General features: G+C 43.4%; 2 protein-coding genes and 1 pseudogene across 10 annotated transcripts in view; all 3 read right to left on the reverse strand.

Moving 5' to 3' along the window:
- LOC112222934 (sterol regulatory element-binding protein cleavage-activating protein) overlaps window positions 1–1,227 on the reverse strand; it is a 37,633-nt gene extending 36,406 nt beyond the window's left edge. Inside the window, exon 1 of the mRNA XM_024385815.2 lies at window positions 1,035–1,227. The gene's annotated coding sequence lies outside the window, so the exon portion shown is untranslated. The remainder of the gene's footprint in view (window positions 1–1,034) is intronic.
- A 110-nt stretch (window positions 1,228–1,337) lies between these two features.
- Window positions 1,338–5,228, reverse strand: LOC112222552 (annotated as a pseudogene).
- Window positions 5,229–13,681: 8,453 nt separating this feature from the next.
- The window catches only part of LOC112222932 (chondroitin sulfate proteoglycan 5), a 33,805-nt gene continuing 32,672 nt past the window's right edge, over window positions 13,682–14,814 (reverse strand). For 6 of the 9 annotated variants that reach the window (XM_024385806.2, XM_042304623.1, XM_024385805.2 and 3 more), the window contains one exon: window positions 13,682–14,539. In XM_024385806.2, coding sequence (XP_024241574.1) covers window positions 14,369–14,539 — 171 coding nt within the window. In that variant the 3' untranslated portion in view covers window positions 13,682–14,368. The remainder of the gene's footprint in view (window positions 14,540–14,814) is intronic. The other 3 variants (XM_042304624.1, XM_024385811.2, XM_024385812.2) reach the window with 2 other exon arrangements.

Consider the following 14,814-nt stretch of genomic DNA (forward strand, 5'->3'; position numbering starts at 1 on the left):
CAATCAAATTGCATTTGGTCAACGTTAACCAACTGGTGTGGCGCAGCTCTGTAACAATATAAATTCCCCAGACAGAAAAAAGTTTACATTTTAATTTCACAATTTGGTATCAATTACAGATAGTACTACTGCTAATACATAATTCAGAAACACAGTCACCCTCGCCTGTGCACACAGTAGGTAAGGGTGGTGATGGTGATGCCACGCCGTAAATATCCCTACACGTGATCTTATTCAAATCAATTGTGTAACATTTTGCCCAATGCTTAAATTAATTAGATAACAAAACAATTTATTCACCCGTGCGAACAAACTTTTACAGGCCTCCCGAGGGCGCGCTGTCGGCTGTCAAACGAGTCACCAGTAGCGTTAGCTTTAACAAATGCTAACGTTCCTTAGCGAGCTAACGTTAACGAACACAGGGCAACTTCACTTGAATTCCACTACCTAGCCACCAGCTAGTCGCCATTTACTTTCGTATTAACATATACACCTGATTCGACCAAAAACAATGTTAATCCATAATTCTGCAACATGGAACGTTGTAAAATCAGCTTGAATCAAGCGTAACGTCGTTAGCTAGCTTCTACTGTTAGCAGATATGGTAAATGCTTGTTAACACATTGCTGAATGATGCCAACCAGCGTTTCCATGACAGCAAGGCAGGGTTGTTGACCTTACGCTGATAATAGGGCAGGCAGCTAGCAATTAGATAATCACATTAGCGTTGCCGAGTAATGCCAGTGACAACGTCTGCCAATAGCTATTAGTTAAGCGAACTTAACTGGCTAGCTGCTACCACCAAAAACACCTAACCGCGAGTCCCGCGTTCATCTGCCCCGCCAAACCCAGAGAAGTTCTACCCTAGGTCGAAAAAATATCTTCAACCTAGGTTCTTCGCGTCTAACTTCGTTAGCTAGCTTAAAGTTGATTATGGTCCGCTTTGCTAACTAATCGAGTAAATTAGCTACCTAAATTAACACACCAAAGCTAGCGTTAGCTAGTTGACTAGCTAGCTACTACGTTACACTTGCCTGGCTGAATAACTTTCTCGTGTCTTCGTCGATAGTGCTGGTCCTGCTATCGGGGAGCTAGTCGTGTACCGTCTTAACCTCCTTATTCTAGTAGCTAAAAATGAGCAAATTTAACTGGAAAAACTGACTGCATCAACAGAACCATGTCACTACTGTTTCAGCAGCAGCGTGAATTGTCGACCTCTCACCCTTCATCCAAGACAAGAAAGCATGAGGATATAGCGACACGCGCTGGCTAGATTACTGTAAACCACAGTATTTTACCTCCATGATCAACAACGCCCCAAAACGCATACACTGGTGTTTGATTTAAATGTGCTGTTTATTGTTTTTTTGTTGTTGCATAACACAAGTCCAACCTAGTTAGGTCAGTTCCCATGAGAAATTACCTATTCACCCAGTTTCCTATATCAGCTTTGCAATGCATGTGTCCAGTTGGTTCTAATGCAGTAATCCAATGTTCAATTCAATACCACATCTCCAGTTCAAAACTGTTTCATGACCTGTTTCATGACCATAATCCAGCACCTTGATTGTCCTAAATTTCAAACTTCCCACCTGTGTGTTGAGCCCATAGAGATAGACGACTCATCTTTCTAGCTGTGCCATTACAACGTCTATAACAACATTGGCAATCTCCATTTTAAAGTAGTCCATTTTCTTCTTCACGGTTGGCTGATCCCTCCTGATGATCCGGTTGGACATGATTCCAACAGAGTCACCAGGAGGGATCAGCCAATGAAGTTGGAAATTCCATGAGGTTGACTACTTTAAAGCTTTTTGGAAGCTTGATTGCTGCCCATGCTAATACAGCCTTTTGGCCACTAGAGGCCTCTATCATTCTCTGGTTGAGCTCAGAGAGCCATGTGACTGAGATGTGAGGGACTGGGGATCGACACTAGGAAGGGAGGCAGAAATCCATTGAGGGCTTAAAGGACTGCACTGGATGTCCCCCTGGCGAAAAAGGAAGCCCCCTTGTCGTGGACCTTATACTGGAAGAGTTTCTTCTGGGTCTGCTGCCTGTCACATTGTCCTCACCAGCACACTTCCACCTGAAACACACACACAGTACGGTTCAGCTTAATGCGTTTAACAGTGCTCTTTCGCTCTCTCTTTTTTTCCACTCTCACACACAAATAATCTAATCCATCTGACTTGTCTGTGGATGTCCCTGCAGTAGCCGGTGGGGAGACCCTGTACTTGGAGTGTGAGGCTGCACTGGTGTATAAGGCCCCTCAGGAGCCACTGAGTGTTCATCATCACTCTCTTCTTCTGCCTCACATCGCACCAACATCACCATGCTGCCCAGCAGATAAAAGAGAAAAGGGATAGTAGATAGAGGAATGTGTGTGATTATTTGAACAGAGACAGACGAGAGACAGTGAGCTTGTGATACTGTGCGCCTCCCATGTCACACCGCTCATCCGCCAAAGCTCGCATCCACTACAAAATCATGGTACTTGCCTACGGAGCAGCAAAAGGAACTGCCCATTTCTACCTTCAGGCTATGCTCAAACCCTACACCCCAACCCTGTAAATAGCCCATCCAATCTACCTCATCCCCATACTGTATTTATTTATTTATCTTGCTCCTTTGCACCCCAGTATCTCAACTTGCACATTCATCTTCTGCACATTGTACCATTCCAGTGTTTAATTGCTCTATTGTAATTATTTGCGACCATGACCTATTTATTGCCTTACCTCATTTGCACATGCTGTATATAGATTTTTCTACTGTATTATTGACTGTATATTTGTTTATTCCATGTGTAACTATTGTTGTTGTATGTGTGGAACTGCTTTGCTTTATCTTGGCCAGGTCGCAGTTGAAAATGAGAACTTGTTCTCAACTAGCCTACCTGATTAAATAATGGTGTAATAAATGTAAAAAAATAAACCTGAGCTCTCCGTTCAGCCTCCTCTGGTCTCTTGGCCCTCCCACCCCTACGTGACAGCAACTACCGCTCATCCCAGTCCAAGCTCTTCTCTGTCCTGGTACCCCAATGGTGGAACCAGCTTCCCCCTGAAGCTAGGACAGCTGAGACCCTTCCCATCTTCCAAAAACATCTAAAACCCTACCTCTTCAAAGAGTATCTTAAAACATCTAAAACCCTACCTCTTCAAAGAGTATCTTAAAACATCTAAAACCCTACCTCTTCAAAGAGTATCTTAAAACATCTAAAACCCTACCTCTTCAAAGAGTATCTTAAAACATCTAAAACCCTACCTCTTCAAAGAGTATCTTAAATCATCCCACAGCCCCCCCACCCTTCCAACTTTGAGGAAAAATGTACTTACTATGACTGTGTAATGTGGTTGTCCCACCTAGGTATCTTAAGATGAACGCACTAACTAAGTTGCTCTGTATAAGAGCGTCCGCTAAATGACTAAAATGTAACTGTAAAATATGATACTGTATTATCTGACCTGCAGCTCGGAGCAGACAGTGGCTCTGCAGTAATGACTGAAGTCCAGCGCTGCCCCAACACTGACCCCCAGACTCAGGACCACACTGAGGGCATCCACCAGGATCACATGGGGGACCCCACTCCTCACCTCCACCTACTGCCGACCTTACATTGTCCCGCACAAAGTCATATAGACCCCGCAGGCCGGAACTGGGATCTCTGTGGAGGGGAACAGAGAGAGAGGGGAACAGGGAGATGGAGAAATATTGAGGGGGCGAGGGATGAGAGACAAAGAAAGAAAGAAAGGGGACATAGAGGGGGAGATAAATGAAGGGGGAAGAGATATTTTCAGATTCATATTATCATTAATTGCTTTGATTACATCAGAAAAATATGTATTGTTTGACACTCATACAGGTCAGATTCCCGGAACCAGATAAAGTCTGATATTCTAGGACCAAAATGCACTTTCAATGGAGCTTCTGCACTGAATGAACATGCTTTTTAGACCAGTAGGCTTGATCAGAGTCAACTCTACAGACAGGTACCTGAGGAAGTCCAGTGCCTGGGTTCCTTTGCTGGACTCCCCCTGAAGCAGTACCCCCAAGGATTCCTTTAGTCCCTCTATGAACACCAGCTGCCCTTTCTCCCTTGCCTGGGCCAAACTCACACCCTGATTAACATGGAACACAGTGAAAGAACCCATACAACATGTAGTTAATACAGCTCCACCAAGCAACAGCAAACCATACACAACTGTAAAGACACATTTACTTGCACAGTATGTATAAGAGTGGCTGGGGGGGGTTAACCCAGCGTTTTGGAGGATAAGTATACTCACCAATCGTTGACTAATTGCACTGTAGTGACTGAAGGACTGCACAAGACCCAGGAAACAACTTACATCTGAGCACGTCTGGCCTCACCAGATTTAATTTTTGACCACGTATGAGAGTGCATCAAAGTAGTACACAACTTGGCCCCATATGTTCCCTCTATTACTGACTCATTGTTTTTCACCTAACACTACAATCAACAGCAATAATAGAGGGAACGGTGTTACGCACACGTTTCAGTCAACTAGACATCAGTCCACTCACATAAATCCTCACCTCGTAAATAAAAGGAAAGGAAATGGTGAATGAGGAAGGACCCGTCTGTCTGTTTGTCAGACACCAAGATAAACTCTCCCTGCAGAGAACAGACATAAATCCACAGATGTTAGGATTAGGCATAGGGATTTAAATTGGTAACGGTTAGGGGTGAGGTTAGGGTTACCGGCTTGAAGTTGTCGGGACTAGTATTGAGAATATTGTTGAGCACTGCAAACATATTGAGAAGGGATGAAGACTTATCTCATACGAATATTTGGAATGTCTTCTGGTGAGTTGCTAACTTATAGCTACCTAGTTAGCTAGATAAATACTAACATCGATTGATATAAATTACTTTATTAATAACTAGCTAGATATTAACCAATGACTGTATATATATATGAACGCTTAACACTCCCAGGAAAATACAGTTAGCTAGCGCAGACTGCCGAGGGAGGCTATGAAGTTGGCTAGATTGTTGACACGAATTTTTGCGTTATCCAGGACAAACCCCAACAGCTCAAAGTACTTTTATGTCAATAATAACCACATTGTTTAAAACAATTCCGCATTCATAGCTATTTCATTTTCCGAATGTTTGTTGTGAAAAAGTAGCATGGGTGCAAGATCGTAGTTTCTACTGCACGAAGAGAGGGACAATCTGAGCATGTGAAAAGCGTTTCTACTTCTTCCTTGATGAGGTTTAACGGCGGTTGGCATCCGATAAATGTTGCATTACCGCCACCTACTAGACCGGAGTACAACTCCCTTATACTTTGAAAAAATAAACAAATACCTTACCATCTAACACTACACTCACAAAAAAATCCCTATACTCTACTATTTAAATCTATTCAGGCCAACAACCTGAAAGGATGGGACACCACCACGTAACACACCCTGTAACTCTTCTGATGTCAAGTCTCGCACACCCAAATACCCTTCTGCAGCTGCCACCACAACCTCAATTTTCTGCAATTTACGTTACATCCCTGCAGTACAGTTTATAACCATTGGTATAAATGCTAAAAATCCAATCTTAAACATATATCATTTGTTGGCCTATTCCTCTGTGCTGGTACAGATCTACTACTCACACCACTCCTCTCAGGATCCCTCCCCCTTGACCCATCTTCCTCTCCTTTCTTCACTGCCTCAGCATATGACAACTTCTGCACTACTCTAACCCTGTAAACCTCAACCTGCCTCTCTCGCCCGGGACATTTCTGATCCCCAGCCCCATTGGCACCCATACAATTAACACATACCACTACTTTCCCCAATGCTACACATTCCTTTGTCTCATGCCCTTCTGCACACTTCTCACACCTAGGAACCTCCCTCCTACACACTGCTGACACATACCCATAAGCTTGACATCTGTAACAACATAATGTATTTGGCACAAAAGCTCCTACAGGATAACTTATATATCCTAACATCACTTTGTCGGGCAAAGACTCAACATCAAAACTCAAAAGAACAGACAATGACACTTCTGTGTTGCCACTCAAGCCACCCTGTCTGCGTCGTACCAAACGACGAGCATCACAAACACCGTCAATCTTCCCCTTCAGTTGGTCAACTTTTACATTTACTGCTACCCCAGTAATCACTATTTTCAATGACGTCCTTTGCTTGAGAGCAAAACAATTCACATTTCTTGCTCCCATTTCGTTAAACACGGAGTGCCTTCTTCCTCTGACCAGCAGAAATACAAACAATTATCACAAGACCACTTCTGGTTACCCTCGCCGATTCAACAGCACCCAACTCTGTTTTCACCCACCCTGAAACCACAAATGGATCAGCCAAAAGGCAAGGGTCTACTTTTTCCAAAAACTTCACTCCTACTGTCACAGACTCATCTTTATCCTGACCCTTGGTGCAAGGCTCAGGCTCCGAGAACTTCACCCCACCTCCGATACTTCCACCTCATTCACTTCCATTTTGCCTCCTGTCTTCAGCTCACTCTACCTACGCTTTTTACTATTCTTCTTTCAGGGAAGGGTTAGATAACATGGTTAGGGTTTGTGGAAGGGTTAGGTAACATGGTTAGGGTTTGTGGAAGGGTTAGGTAAAATGGTTAGGGTTTGTGGAAGGGTTAGATAACATGGTTAGGGTTTGTGGAAGGGTTAGATAACATGGTTAGGGTTTGTGGAAGGGTTAGGTAAAATGGTTAGGGTTTGTGGAAGGGTTAGGTAAAATGGTTAGGGTTTGTGGAAGGGTTAGGTAAAATGGTTAGGGTTTGTGGAAGGGTTAGGTAAAATGGTTAGGGTTTGTGGAAGGGTTAGGTAACATGGTTAGGGTTTGTGGAAGGGTTAGGTAAAATGGTTAGGGTTTGTGGAAGGGTTAGGTAAAATGGTTAGGGTTTGTGGAAGGGTTAGATAACATGCTAAGTAGTTGCAAAGTCGCTAAAAAGTAGTAAGTTGCTAAAATGCTAAAGTTGTCCGTGATAAGACCTTTGGGTTGCTCGACGTTTGCGTTATACACCTACCCATCCTCCCCTACCAACCACCCTAGTTTAGTTTTTGCCTTAAGTAACAATATGTCTTATAAAACCTACAAAACATAACATATCAGACTCATTTGAGTGTTGCATATTTTCAGTTACTATGTTTTGTCTAGTCTATGAAACCAGGCTGCAACTACACATTTCTTTGTCTCATGCCCTCCTGTACACTTCTCACATCTAGGAATCTCCCTCCTACACACTGCTACAATATGACCGTAAACGTGGCACCTAAAACACCGTAATAGGTTCAGGACTAAAGTGCTCACGGTGCTTGTTATTCTAACAACCGCTAACAAGCCATACCTCCGGTTCGTTCAACCATTTCTATGGGGGAGATTCATGCGTAAAGAATGGGCTTTTGGGATAAACGCTGAAAATAAGGTATGAGGATAACACAGGTTTAGGAGATCTTATAAATGTATATATATCAGTCCATTAACATGACCTTTATGATTTATGAAGCCTTTGTGCTTGTTTAGATTACGTGAATGCAAAACAAATCTCTAAAAACTGATGAAGATTATCTCCAGTGGCGTGCAGTTTTATAAATAATCTCATGGGATTTGTCCATGAGTCTGAGAGAAAATGTTGCTGTTTTAAAGCTAATCTCCTGCAATTCTACACATATTGCCACATACATTGGGTAGAACAAGTATTTGATACACTGCCGATTTTGCTGGTTTTCCTACTTACAAAGCATGTAGAGGTCTGTAATTTGTAAAAATTACAGACCTCTACATGCTTTGTAAGTAGGAAAACCTGCAAAATCGGCAGTGTATCAAATACTTATTCTCCCTACTGTACATCGCTGCATGTAGAAAATTAAGGAAAGTAAACTTAGATATGCGTTTTTGGTTGTAGAGTAAACTACATCATGCCAATTTCAAAAATATAAAGTTAGTTCAGAATATTTATGCAAGATACAGTAGTTGACTAACTGATCTTGCTTTGTTGTATACCCTCTGAGACACGGGAGGCTGAGTAAGAAGCTTGTGGGAATGTCAGCATGGAAGATCCACCCATGAAATAATGTTTTTTGTTGTTGTCTAAAAGACAACTGAGGAAGGTTTCGATCCATCGACCTCTGGGTTATGGGCCCAGTGCAATTCCTCTGCGCCAAACCACTCAGATGGACCCAAACCCACAATCCATGGCTTAGAAAGAAAGTGCCTTATCCATTAGGCCACTGGGGCTTGATGACACAAGTACAGACTGTATGAACTGAAAGAAGCAGTGAAACTGTGATCCCCTGCTCCATATGCTTCCCATGCCATATGTCTTCATCCTGTGGTTATGAATAGAAAAGTCATCTTTAGACACACAGAAATCCACACGAAACAGTTCATGTTAACAGTGAAATTGTTTTACTTTATTGCATAGAAGCAATTATTTTGTTTATATCATAAAAATATAAGCATTAGGTATAATTTCACAGTTATTACAGTGCATTCGAAAATAATTCAGACCCCTTTACTTTTTCCACATTTTGTTACGTTATAGCCTTGTTCTAAAATTGATATAAAAATCAATCTTCACACAATGACAAAGAAAAAACAGGTTTTTATAAAATTTTGGACATTTATAAAATGTTTAAAACTGAAATTAACATTTGCATAAGTATTCAGACCCTTTACTCAGTACTTTGTTGAAGCACCTTTAGCAGCGATTACAGCCTGGAGTCTTCTTGGGTATGACGCTACAAGCATGGCACACCTGTATTTGGGGAGTTTCTCCCATTTCTTTTCTGCAGATTTCAAGTTCTGTCAGGTTGGATGGGGAGCGTTGCTGCACAGCTATTTTTAGGTCTCTCCAGAGATGTTAAATCGTGTTCAAGCCATGGGTCTGTCTGGGCCACTCAAGGACATTCAGAGACTTGTCTCGAAGCCACCCCTGCATTGTCTTGGCTGTGTGCCTAGGGTCGTTGTCCTGTTCCTGAGCGTTCTGGAGCAGGTTTTCATCAAGAATTTCTCTGTACTTTGCTCCATGCATCTTTCCCTCAATCCGGACTATTCTCCCAGTCCCTGTCACTGAAAAACATCCCCAGCATGTTGATGCCACCACCGTGCTTTACCGTAGGGATGGTGCCAGGTTTCCTCCAGATGTGACACTTCGCATTCAGGCCAAATAGTTCAATCTTGGTTTCATCAGACCAGACTTGTTTCTCATGGTCTGAGAGTCCTTTAGGTGACTTTTGGCAAACTCCAAGCGGGCTGTTATGTGCCTTTTACTGAGGAGGGGTTTCCGTCTGGCCACTCTCCAATAAAGGCCTGATTGGTGGAGTGCTGGTGAGATGGTTGTCCTTCTGGAAGATTCTCCCTTCTCCACAGATTAACTCTGGAGCTCTGTCAGAGTGACCATCGGGTTCTTGTTCACCTCCCTAACCAAGATCCTTCTCCCCCGATTGCTCAGTTAGGATGGGCGGCCAGATCTAGGAAGAATCTTGGTGGTTCCAAACTTCTTCCATTTAAGAATGATGGAGGCCACTGTGTTCTTGGGGACCTTTAATGCTGCAGACATTTTTTGGTACCCTTCCCCAGATCTGTGCCCCGACACAATCCTGTCTCGGAGCTCTACGGACAATTCCTTCGAACTCATGGCTCGGTTTTTGGATGATCAATGGAAACAGGATGCATCTGAGCTCAATTTATTTAGAGTCTCATAGCAAAGGGTCTGAATACTTATGTAAATAAGGTATTTCAGTTTATTTATAATTAAGAAATTGGCAAACATTTCTAAAAACTGAGGGGAAAAAAATGTTTTTTTAAAATCCATTTTTGAATAAGGCTGTAACAACAAAATGTGGAAAAAGTCAAGGGGTCTGAATACTTTCCAAATGCACTGTATGTTTTCAATATATCCATGGTGAAATAAGATTTTTGTCCTTTTAGAATGTTCAATGGTAGCTGCTCGAGTGACTGTTTGTTTTAAAATCAAGTATCCTCATTGTGTCTGAGACTACACACTTGAGTTGTGTCACATTCATTTGCCAGTGTTCAAGTTTGCCGCGCATTTACAGCCACTGTTACGTAACTAACTATAGTATGCACCAGATGATGTGAGGTAGTATGAAGTCATGGCGACCAGTAACCTAAATAGTCTGAAATGGCTTACTCTCCCAGATCAGCGCAATAGATGAAGGAGAAGAGAAAAGAAAGCCATTTTGGACTCTTGAAATACAGACCAGGGTTTTTGATGAATATTTCAGCTGCACTGTTATGGAAGAATCCACCTTTTTATGTTTTGTAACTCGCCAACAACCCACTGACGATGGATAGAAAGTTCAGTATGACTCTGTCCACATGAGTATTATTTCATTGTTTGTCAGTAAAATTCTTTCAGTCTCCAGTTCCAGTACATTGCAACACTCCGTTTTAGCATGTATACTGTATGTCAGTATAGTCCTGTACAGTGATAGAGGTGTGGCGATGTTTGACCCTGGGCTTACGGAGTGCGCACCTTGGCTGTCCGTGGTCGTGTCCTATAACCACTGGGGTCGATGGTCGGTAAGGACCGTGTACTAAGGGGGCTGTACATAGGACAGGGTTGCGAAGGGGGGTACATGTCATCCTCCCACCTTAGTACCTTACCCCTGGGCCTGGCCCCTATCCGGTTGACAACAGGTGCTTTGGGCACCTTGTAGAGGTACACATCATAGTGGATCAGGGGACTGCAGGGGGGCCTTGGCTTGGCGTTTTTGGGACGGTAGAGCTCCATCTCGATGGTCACCTCGCCCTGTAAGAACACACGCACGCACACATACGCACATACACACACACACACATACAGTACAGGGTTGGGGAGGAACTGATTACATGCAATCAGTACATGTAATCTCATTAAATAAAAACTGTAACTGTAATCAGTTACGTTACAAGAAATATATTCCACTCAGATTACAGATATATTTTTTAAACTAGATGATTACTTCTTGGATTGCTTTTAAATCAGAAAGGATGCAAAACAAATACATTATGACACCTTTCTGTTTACTCCATGACATTCAATAAGCCTTGAAAAAAGGTGAAAGTTTAAGTTTGTTCCACCTGAGCGAGTCTGACCACAAATCAGAGACCACTATGATAACACACTAAAATGTGTTTGATGGATACTTTTTGTCTCTTCTAATGCCTCTTAAGGGGAAAGTAATCCAAAAGTAACTGAAAGTAATCCGATTTATGTTATTGAGTTTGGGTAATCCAAAAGCTGTACACTGATCTACACAGGATAACACATCAGAGAAAGGCCAAAGGCCAATCATTTAATCTTTTTCCCCTCCCTCCTTTCTTCGGGGAAAGGGGGAGTAGGATTGGCCTCAGTGTGTTAACGTATGGGCACATTTCCATCAGAAAGGCTTCTCTGATGATCGTCTGCATTCCAGACGTCCTCATTAATAAACCAGAGTAATGGCAAAATGGTTCAATCACCTTTAAGTTTCAACACTTGCTTCCCAAGCTGCTCTGTGAGCTTTTCTGCAAGTGTGCGTGCGTGCGTGTGTGTGTGTGTGCGTGACTGCGCGTGCGGGCGTGCATGAGTGTGTGTGTGTGTGCGTGCGTGACTGCGCGTGCGGGCGTGCATGCTTGTCTGTGCATATATGTGTTTGCGTTGGCCAATCCTGAGGCTCCCTGTGGAATTCACACACCATCGTTCCACCACATCCTCAGCCAATGACAGTGTGCGAATGAATCCAACATCCCAGCAGGCTTTGGGAGGCAGAGAAAAATCTTGACACGCCCTATTTGTGCCCTCTCTTCACCCCCTGCCCCTCTCTCCTTACCTGAAGTGTGCCCTTCCTCTCTCCTCTCCAGATAAGGTGAGCAGGAGTGCATTCTTTGTCAGAACATTGTAAAAGCGCTATAAGAACACAAAGTGGTATTTAGGTCAGCTAAAGAGAGAGAGGGAGTAATGTAAGAGGGTTATGTGGAATCAGAGTGTATTTAACATCAACATTTCATGTTTTCCTTAGATGACATTAAATCTGCATAATGCATTCTGATTTTATGTATCTATTATACATAATTTTCTGAGTCTCAGTGCAACGCGATACAGTCTGGCTGTGTGTGTGTGTGTGTGTTTGTGTGTGTGTGTGTAAGAAAGAAAGAAAGGAATAGAGGTCCTCTCAAGCTTGGACCGTAGCGACATAATTGGTTTCCATGGCAACGGCGCCCCCTCTGTCTGAGGCTGCATTTGTAAAGACCCTCCAGCAACAGGGAGGAGAGGAGCAATAGGAGCGAGATAGAGGAGAGAGAGGACTGGTGGAACGATGTGAGGAGAAATCTAGAGAGTGGGAATAAGCCAGAAAGAGAGGGGGAGAGGGGGAGAGGTTGATGCCAGAAAGAGATATAGAAAGAACAAAAGGGAGCAAAACGGAAAGAGGGAGGGGTGGGGGGGTGTATGAAAATATATTTAGAAAGGGTGACTGGGTTTTAGAGGAATAGTGATAGACATCTATCTCAGTGCCCAGCTCTCTCAACCACACCATCACCTCTTGTCCTGTGGTGTGATGGACACTGTGCTCTCTCTTCCCAGAGACAAGCCTGAACACACACACATACACACACACACAGAGAAACACACACACAGTCAAACCCAGAGTGGCCCCCAGGGTAGGGAGGCTTTCTGGTTGAGTCCTCAAGTGTCATTGGTTTGATTGGAGATAAAGTGGAATATTAAAGAGATGAGGGTAGAAACATAACAGATTAATTGGAGAGTTCTTCGGTCTGCTAAAATGCCAAAGTACAATCCTTAATGTAACAGACGTCAAGCTCTTACTTAGGAAGTACCACTTTCTCCTGATTGGTCTCACACCAAGGCTCGAACCCAGGCACAATTGAGGAGCAAGTTGCTTAGCTATAGCTCATGCAGGCTGATTGATTTTATATTCTCTGTCCATCCCAAGGACCCAGAGTGTGAGTGTGTGTGTTTGTGCAAAGCCGTTAGGTTTTCTCCTTTGAACCATGAGTGCTATGTGGTGTCTTGCATACCGGCATCATAACAGAGACTAGAGGAGAGAGAGAAAATGTGTCAATTGTTGTTGTAGCTGCTTGCCTGCTGTTCATTCCCATAGCCAAACTTTTCCTCTGTAGTAGTTTGAATATTTCTGTCCCTATTGATGAGAAAGGGGTCCTCCATCCCCCATCCACCCAACCAAAGGCCCCACAGCTTAAGAAGGGCCCTACAATACCAGACTCTGTCCAATCAGTCTAGAACTCTCTCAATGATCACTCCGACAAAGGCATCGCATCGGAGAGGCCTTCTTCAAGATTCATTGAGAATGCAGGGCAAGGTATGAAAAATGATGTGTGAACGGGGAATGTAACAGAGGGTGGGTGGGTGTCTGTGTGCGCGTGTGTAAGAAAGAAAGAGTTGTGTGTGTTTGGCCTTCTGAATAAGGCTCTTTCTGAAATGAGTGGTGAAAGAAGAGTTTTCGTTTTGTGTGTTTCAGCTGCAGTTTTGTGAGAAAGCAAACTACAGGATCCATGCAAGCTGCAGGTAGCGTGTGTGTGTGTGTGTGTGTGTGTGTGTGTGAGAGAGAGTGCAACCCAAGGAGCTACCAAGTTGTAATAAGCCATGCAAGAGTTTGAGAGGGAAAGGGACAGTCTTGTTCAGGAAAACACAGGGACAAAGGTGTCATGTTAAAAAGGTTTATTTCAACAATTGTTAGATTTTGTTCTCTGTTTTGAAGTCTGTTTTTCCCAAAAAAGTACAAAATAAAACAAGTACATCAAAGGATTAGAAATCACATCAATGAAAACGAAGACACATTGTGTTGTTTCTTTTATATCAATCCAAGCATTTTTTCCATATATTTATACATACTCACTTAATTAGTCAGACAAACATCAAAACCTCTCAGTAACTTTTATATTTTTACAATGTTTAACTTCTTTTTTTAAACTCCATATTATTTTTTTCTTTTTACAAAATACACCAATGCAGGCAGGGGAATTATGAGTGTATATGTGAGTGTGTGTTTGTACATATGTGTGTTTGTGTGTTTTGGTGTGTCTGTTTGTGTTTTCTGGTGTGTGTATGTGCGTGCGGGCAGGGGGTAAGGGGGAGCAGAGTGACAGCAACGAAGGGGCAGGGCAGCGAGGCGGGGGAGCGTGATTGGGCGTAAGGGGTCGCTATAGGCGGTGGCAGGTCGGGGAGGAGTTTCAGCTGGGGTGGTGCGTTTTTTTTTTTTTTTTCCAGCGGCGTTGCCCGCTTGGTGGCAGTGTTGCCGTGTTGTAGACGGTGGTTGGCTGGTGGTAGCAGTTGTAGGCGTGGTGGCTGGGATTGAGAGCAGGACTGGAGCTCTCATCCCAACCCAGGCTTCTACATCATGTTGTTCTGCAGTGAGTTTACCTCAGAGGAGTTCTCCTCACCCAGTACCTTGTGGTTCTCGTGTTTGGGGGTCAGGGAGTTGTGGATGTTCAGGGAGTCATCCTCCTTGGGCACCGGGGCCTTCACGGGGTCCTCCAGCTTGTTCTGGGCATTAGGATCATCCTGCCAGGGACGGACGGACAGATGGACGGAGGGAGGAGAAAACACGGTTAGACCCACCCAGTCAGACCGCCCAAAACTGTTATAAACCAAACCCTCCCTCTGGTCTACCATGTGGTCTTTTGTTGCATCCTGTCATAGGGACCGTCACAGCATTAGCCAATAGATGGCCTTCAACCTCTGAAAATATACATTTATAGCCCCTTATAGACAGACCACTGCTATTGCATAAAGTCATTCCCCTTAAAGAGATGAGAATATCTGAAATATCACCTTAA

The sequence above is a fragment of the Oncorhynchus tshawytscha genome, linkage group LG23 (genome assembly GCF_018296145.1).
Source record: "Oncorhynchus tshawytscha isolate Ot180627B linkage group LG23, Otsh_v2.0, whole genome shotgun sequence".
In the NCBI taxonomy this organism is placed as follows: Eukaryota; Metazoa; Chordata; class Actinopteri; order Salmoniformes; family Salmonidae; genus Oncorhynchus; species Oncorhynchus tshawytscha.